The sequence below is a fragment of the Spinacia oleracea genome, chromosome 3, assembly GCF_020520425.1.
Source record: "Spinacia oleracea cultivar Varoflay chromosome 3, BTI_SOV_V1, whole genome shotgun sequence".
Lineage (NCBI taxonomy): Eukaryota > Viridiplantae > Streptophyta > Magnoliopsida > Caryophyllales > Amaranthaceae > Spinacia > Spinacia oleracea.
The window spans coordinates 137,220,312-137,228,351 of NC_079489.1; the positions used below are offsets into that span (position 1 = coordinate 137,220,312).

The 8,040-nt window shown below is 33.2% G+C and overlaps 1 protein-coding gene across 1 annotated transcript; it reads left to right on the forward strand.

Annotated features, from left to right (window-relative positions):
- The first annotated feature begins 258 nt into the window (after positions 1–258).
- On the forward strand, positions 259–4,238 carry LOC130470111 (protein FAR1-RELATED SEQUENCE 6-like). Its single transcript, XM_056839700.1, has 3 exons — positions 259–1,391; positions 2,132–3,569; positions 3,939–4,238. The coding sequence occupies exons 1-3, from the start codon at positions 259–261 to the stop codon at positions 4,236–4,238; spliced, it is 2,871 nt and encodes a 956-aa protein (XP_056695678.1).
- Positions 4,239–8,040: the final 3,802 nt, after the last annotated feature.

An 8,040-nucleotide genomic window follows, 5' to 3' on the forward strand; every position in this document is an offset into this window, starting at 1 on the left:
TCCATTGCCGGGTGAGAACTGTAACATTTTAATAACTTATTAATGTTAATTAGATATTATTATCATTTTTTATATTGCGATTTTGATTTAATAGACGTAATTTGAATGATGTGAAAATTGTTCATTAAGGTGATGAATCGATATTTTCGTAAAGTAATATTATGGTGCCTATTATTTTATGTACTTTTTTGTAAGCCATAAGATTATATTGTCAATTCATGACTATCTTACACCTTATCTTACAATCACCACAGTGAAATGAAGACTGATTCCCACATTTCACGCAAAGATGTGAATATAGACCTAAATGAAGTGTTAGATGATATGGCAGAGCTTCGTTTGCGTGGAGAGACATCAAACCAAGCCGTGCATGATAACGCACTGGAGAATCAGTTTAATGATGACAATGTAACTACAAATTTCAATATAGACCTAAATGAATGTGTGGAGGAGACCATTGAGTTGTCTTCAAGTGATGTGGTGGAAAAGGGCGAGGAGCTTCGTACATATGATGTTGTGGAGGAGGCTGAGGTGGACGAGGAGGCCATTGAGTTGTCTTCAAATGATGTGGTGGAACAGGGCGAGGAGGCTCAGGAGGATGAGGTAGCTCAGGAGGATGAGGAGGCTCAGGAGGATGAGGAGCCATCCGTAAACCATGTTGATAAAATCCCAACTGTGGGGATGTCCTTTACTTCGGGCAATGAATTTGCTGATTACTGCCATAAGTATGCGTATAATAAAGGTTTTGAGTTCTCTGTGAGATCAAGTTCATTAATACATGAGTACCGTGAAGAAGGAGTTAACAAAAAGGGGGTAGGGGATAAAGAGCCCATGTATCATATGATGAGAAGGATTCGATTTATTTGTAACAAAGGAGCCCCGAAAAGGGGGGAAAGAACTAAAGTTACGGGGTGTAAGGTGTTTGTAGATGAGCGGCTAGAGAATGACATGATGGTAATCAAGCATTGTGATTTGTCTCACAATCATGATCTTTATCCGGATCACACCCGGCTAATGGCGAACTATCGATGTATTGATGAACAATCTTTTCAAAAGATGGTTCTGAATGATGCAGCTGGGATATCTTTGAATAAGAGCTTTAACTCGCTTGTGATTGGGAGTGGAGGACATGCAAATGTATCATACAATCACCGCGACCTGAGAAATGCAGTGAACTTGGAACGTAGGCGTACCATTTTTGGAGGTGATGCAGCTGCTGTTGAAGCACACTTTAAGAAAATGCATGAATTCAATAAAGACTTCTACAGTGCAATCCAAACGGATAAAGAAGGGAAGCTCTTGAACGTTTTCTGGGCTGATGCAAGGTGCAGGGCACAATACAAAGATTTTGGAGATATTATCACATTTGATACAACTTTCCTATGCAACAGGTATGATACATGTATCCTACATGATATATATTTTTTGAAAAAACACCATTTTAACATTTACGGGATCATTAATGTTTTATAAACAGTTATAATTTTTATTTTTTTGAAAAAAAGTTGAACATAGCATCTGTATTTAAAAATACATTAGATTATCATTTATAGGATGATTTATGTTTATTAATTAAAATGGATTAAGTTTCAATTTATAGGATCTTATTAGTATCATTTATGTTTCATAAACTTCTTTTTCATTTAAAACACATCATATTTTATTTTAGAGGATCATTTGTATTTATTAAATATTGAACATAGCTTCTGTATTTAAAATACGAATGATTATCATTTATAGGATGATTTATGTTTATTATTGAAAATGGATTAAGTTATAATTTATAGGATCGTATTAGTATCATTTATGTTTCATAAACTTCTTTTTCATTTAAAACACATCATATTTTATGTTAGAGGATCATTTGTATTTAATAAATATTGAACGTAGCATCTGTATTTAAAATACATTAGATTATCATTTATAGGATATGTTTATTAATGAAAATGGATTAAGTTACAATTTATAGAATCGTGTTAGTATCATTTATGTTTCATAAACTTATTTGTCATTTAAAACACATCATATGTTAATTTAACGGATCATTTTATATTTACTAAACATTGACGTTGTTGATTGGATAAGTAACAACAATGATGCGAATAATATATCTTTTAACTTTATTTATCAGGTACAAAATGCCTTTTGCTCCTTTTATTGGTTGCAATCATCACGGCTCATCAATCGTCCTTGGTGCTGCCCTAATAACCTACGAGGATGCAGAATCATTTGTTTGGGTATTCGAACAATGGCTGCAGTGTATGGGAAAACCCCCAATGGGCATCATCACCGATCAGTGTAAGGCTATTGAAAAGGCAGTCCAGACTGCATTTCCTGGTGTGCCGCATAGGTTATGTGTTTGGCATATTATGCAGAATGCAAGCAGAAACTTGGGCAAATATTCGAGCTGGAAAGAAATAGATAAAGATTTTCAAGTAGTCGTGCACGACACACTGACCATCGAAGAATTTGATGATGCATGGAAATCCATGGTTACGAAATTTGGGTTACAGAACGACAAATGGATAAATGAAACTTATCGTATTCGGGCCAGTTGGGCCCCTGGTTATTGGCGGAGCTCATTTTGGGCTGGAATGTCATCGTCACAAAGGAGTGAAGGAATGAACCGCTTTTTCAAAACATATGTAGGCTTAAACACGTGTTTGATACAATTCATGAAGCAATTTGAGGCAGCTCTTAGAGGAAAAGTGGAAGAGGAAAAGAAGTTACATCTCGACTCACAAAATAAACCATATACTTATAACAACACCCTAATTGCGGAGGTAGTGTTCTGCAAGGCATACACCAATACAAAGTTTAAAGAGGTGAGGGGTGAGGTGATGGGTCTGACGCACACAAATATTGTTAGTACTGGCCGTGACGGCACAAAAATCTTATATGATGCGGTGGAGAAGATCCCAATCCCCGTACATAAAGCAAAGCAGAAGACTTTTCAGGTTACCATTGACAAAGAAATGGGTGAGTTTACTTGCTCATGTATGCTTTTTGAGTTTCGGGGAATTTTGTGCAGGCACATCATTCGTGCGATTCATTGTGAGGATGTCAACTCTATACCTGATAAGTACATTTTGACTAGATGGAGGAAAAACGTAGTTAGGGATTACGAGAGTATCAAGGTTGAGTATTATGACCCAAATGACTCAACCCAAGTGAAAAACAGTAGGGAGGTAGCAAAACGGAACAACTACATTTCTACGTTGGCACTGCACAACAGTGAGACACTCTCGATTTTTATGGAAGCCACTGAAAAAATGCGTGAGAGTCTCGAAGATACAATTGGTATTAAGAGGACTGATGGTGATGATTTTATGGACTGGTGGGACCCTTCGAGTAAGAGGGTGTTTGGCCGCCGTAGGATAAGGCCAAAGGAAAACAATAAACAACACCTCGAACGCTCCGCAGTGCCAGTTGAAGGGGCCAGTAAAGATCCGATAGACCAAAGAGGCAAAGGTAGGGCTCAAGAGAAAAGGAAAAAGCACCCAGCTGAGAAAAAAACAAGGAAAAGGCGAAAAAATGTTGTGCACGACACAGACGAGGATATGGACGAGGTATGATCTTTTAATTCCATTCGTTAGACTACACCTCAAATAAAGAAAATAAATTGTAGTCCATCAAAATAAATCATTCTAGTTTTTGCGATGTTACAATATTATATACATAATCTATTTATGCTAGCTAATTTTTTCATAGAAAAGGGTTTATGTTCTTCATTCTTGTTTTTAAAGATTAATTATTGTATATATAGAATCTTTTTCTGTTATTATATGTATATATAGGGTTTATTTTATATTTTATACAAGTACGACGAGAATATTGTGGTACAAATACTAATACAAAGTATAGAAATCATAATATTGCATAACATATTATTCTGTTTTTTTGATTGAATTTTCTCTTTTGTGTTCGATTTTGCAAAGGAGAATGATGAGGCATTGCCAAATGGAGAACAAGGCCATGTTGATGCTGGTAGAAGTGCTGGTGTAACTGATTCTTACTACGGTGGATATCAATATTACGGCGGAAATTTTATCAATCCGGGATACAATCCTAACTTTTTCGCACCCAGCAGCAGTAATTATCGTCCGAATATATATCTGAACCAGCAACCACTTGGAAGAGGTTATCCCAACTTCAGCGTGAGGAATCCGCAACAGCTTTCACAGTCATACATGTCGCAAGGATCAAACCAATATTCAGCTATGCGTCCAGGCTTTTGACAATATTTACATTATCATGTTTTGATGTACTGGATATTTTAGTTGACAACTGCGTTTTGGAATCACCATTATCTAGCTATACCATTTTCCTTCTTTTGATTTTACAAGTGTTGTTGTGTTAGTTTTTATAATTTACATTATCATGTTTTGATGTACTGAATATTTTTGTTGACTACTGTGTTTTGGAATCACCATCATCTAGCTATATTATCATGATTGTTGTTTTAATAGGATCACTTTTATTAAGAAGTGATCAAATGTTGCAACTAATACGTCTTGTAGTCTTGTCACAATGGGCACCACAATGCTACCTAATTTTTCAGTTTATTTCCATGTGTTCCAAGCTTCCCTAAGGTAGCTTTTTTTTGTTGAAGGTATTATATGATGTTATAAGATCATATTTGTTAATATGGTATCATACAATAAATTACCAATCACACAGAATAGTGTAAAAATATATATGTTCCACATAACAAGCACAAGAACAGTAAAGCTATACGTTTTTTTTTTTTTATTCTTGAGGCGAATAGTAGCTTTAAGTTTATTGAATATCATATTAAACCTGAATAGTAAGCGTTTTTTTAATTCTTGACGCGAATAGTAGCTTTAAGTTTATTGAATATCATATTAAACACGAAGGGTTTCATGTTCGATGTATTTCATTAAGTTGGAGAATATAGTTCGTGAAGGTGGTATCATTCCAAGCGTTCAATCTTCATGAACTTTTTTTTTTTAAAAAAAGGGTTAAGTGCGAATTAGTCAAAATATTTTATTTAAAAAAGATGTTTAAAAGTTTTTATCTTATAACTTTTTTAAAAAATCGGTTAACAAAATACAACATGATTTTAGTTTCTTTGAAAGGGTTTGTAGTACATAGGATAAATAAAAGCCATAATGATTGTGGTTTTATCGATTTTGATTTCGTCATGTAAATATTGATCCCATAAATATGTGATATAAAAAAATTATATGAAAAAAATTCCTAATTTGAAATTTTATTATGAATTTTATTTATAAGTGGGGGGCAGTGAGAATAAATTATATGCACGTTTGAAACTATTTTCATTTTGATCAAAGTTGCACTAATTTTTTGGAGGGGTATATTCTACGTAAAATCTATTTTGTTTTAAAAGGATCAAACAATATTTAGATAGGGAAAAAAACGTAAAAAATGTATTTGATTTCTTTATGTAAATATTGATCCCATAAAACATGTGATATTAAAAAAAACAAAATCCTAAGGTCTTGTTAGGATTCGAACCTTGGTGTTCTATGAAGTTTAGGAAGTGTTCAAGTAACCAATATGACAAAGGGGTATCAGCACGTCTAGTTTGCAATACAAATTAATTTGACCATTCAAATACGGATTCTTTTAAAAAGGATGATCCCATAAACTAGTGTACTGATTTTAAAAATAAAAAATTGCTCATGTTGCATGCATGGGTATCAACACGTCTATAGTTTAAACATAAATTCTTTTCATCTATTTAAAATTATGATTTTATTTGTTTTTTGATGTACTTAAAATTGGAGGTGATTCCACGACATCATAATTCATGTTAAAGTAGATGGTTTAAGTTGTTATCGTATTTTATGGAAGTATCATTGCAAAATCATCTGTTACGATGGCATTAGTACTTTAGAAAATTTTATAAGCGTTTTTATACAATAGGATTATTATGACCACACCTTTTCCTATAATACAATACAATAATAAAATAAGTCGTGAAGGCTTGGCAAATGAATTAACTTCGCCACTTGAGTATTTACCACATGTTATAGATATGTTGAATTATGAACCCAAGTTCGATTCGTAATGCACAAAAAGGGGAACTGGGAGAAAATAGTTTTATTTTTATTTTGATTTATTTTGTTAATAATAAAATTTATACTTGAGGAGTTCATGTTTGAATTTGTGGGAGCATTACAAGTTTATACACAAACTTCTTATTAACTTCATTTGTTAATCCGTCATATAAAAATTTTCATAGCTTACTATGTTGTGCTGATACCCCCTGCTAAATTGGTTACTTAATCATCTCTTTACTACGGTAAACCCGTGTTCGATCCTACTGAATGGTTAAAAAAAAAATTCCTCTTTTTTTCTATCTGGTTTTTTTACTTCTGGTTTTATGTGAGAGAGTATATTTTATTCAAACTCTAAAATCAAAATACATTTGTGAGTATCTTTTATTCAATTTATAGAATCATAAACATAACTCATACGATTTCATGTAGCTTCAACATCCCATTGTCACTTAACTAAACAAAGCAGCCATTGTCACTAACAATTCATCATTTCCAGTTTCGAAAAGTCGAATAATAACACATTACATATCTAGTTCTCTTCTACACCTTCTTACACCCAGTATATCACAATTGAAACTAATTAAATCTTAATAAAACAAAATGAAACTCTCTTGGTAATTTCATCAAACATGTTATATGCATTATTAAACACATGGAAGTTTCACCTCATTGACATAGTTACAAGCTTCGAAAATGGCGGAAAATATAAAGATAAATAGAAATTCATAGTGGGAAGAATAATCACATAATTTGCATTCACTTTAGAAATAAAAACCAGAAATATTTTCTTTGCTTTGCAGTTCCTCTTCAAATGAAAGATGAAAGTTCCTCTTCAAATGAAAGATGAAAATTCCTCTTCAATGGAAAACCAGAGGTGAAAAATGAAAGTTGAGGTGAAAGATGAAAGTTGAGGTGGAAAATTGTTTTGGCGCAAAAACGAAAATGTGTATGTTGGCGCAATTACATCCCGCTCAAGAGAACAGAATGGCGCAAATCAGTGAAAAAAATTGCCGCCCAAAATACTATTTTCACAAAGCTTTTCCCTCTCTTTTTTTAGTGGGATTTGTGAGGTGGCAAAATTTAATAGGTGGTGTGCAAGATACCTTTGCACACCATGTGTATCCCTAGCCTTTTCCGATTTTATTTGAATGTTATCAATAGTTTTACTGAATGCAATTTCTCACTTTAATTTTGGTATTTTAAATTTTTACATGTTAGTGGAAGTTGGGGTTGAGATTTCCTAGTACTAGATGATTAAATTATGATCTTATATTATGTCAAGTGTTTATTTCCATGGTCCATTTCGGAACTCATGATTGACCGTTTGATGCCCCTCATGGAATACCTCTAAATCTCTAATACCTCTTTTTACTATAACTTACAAATTGATTTAATTACACGATTTAGCTTTTATTTTTACTTTTTCATACATCGTGTGCATATAAGACTAGTGACATAATATTGGAATGTATTTCCTGATTTCCCTAACAATCAGTAGTACAGTAGTTGACATTGCCAATTAATGAGAAATATAAATTATTAAGTCCAAGTGTCCAACAATTTCCTTGGCCTGATGAATTTGCGTTTGGGCTTGGCTGGATTCTTAACTCCAAAGTCTATCCTTATTAAGTCCACATTTGATCTTTAGTTTTAAAAATTTGCATTCTTAGTTGACTGGATTCTTAACTCCAAAGTCTATCCTTATAAGAGTATGTTTATCAAACACAAAAAATTTCTGTGCAATAGAGAAAATGGAATAGAAAATACTCCATATAAAATAGGTAGATAGATGAGAAAGAGTGGAACCATACAACATGCGGTGCTCATGAACACCAACTAATTTGATGCAAGAAGTACTTGACATGTGGCAATTGGGGACCAAAAAAGTTTTTAGAGATGGTGGAAAAGTGATGCATACTTGTAAAATTTTGTATTTACTAAATATGGTCAAATGTTGTTGGTGTTTGGTTTGGTTTGGTTTGGTTTGGTGTTA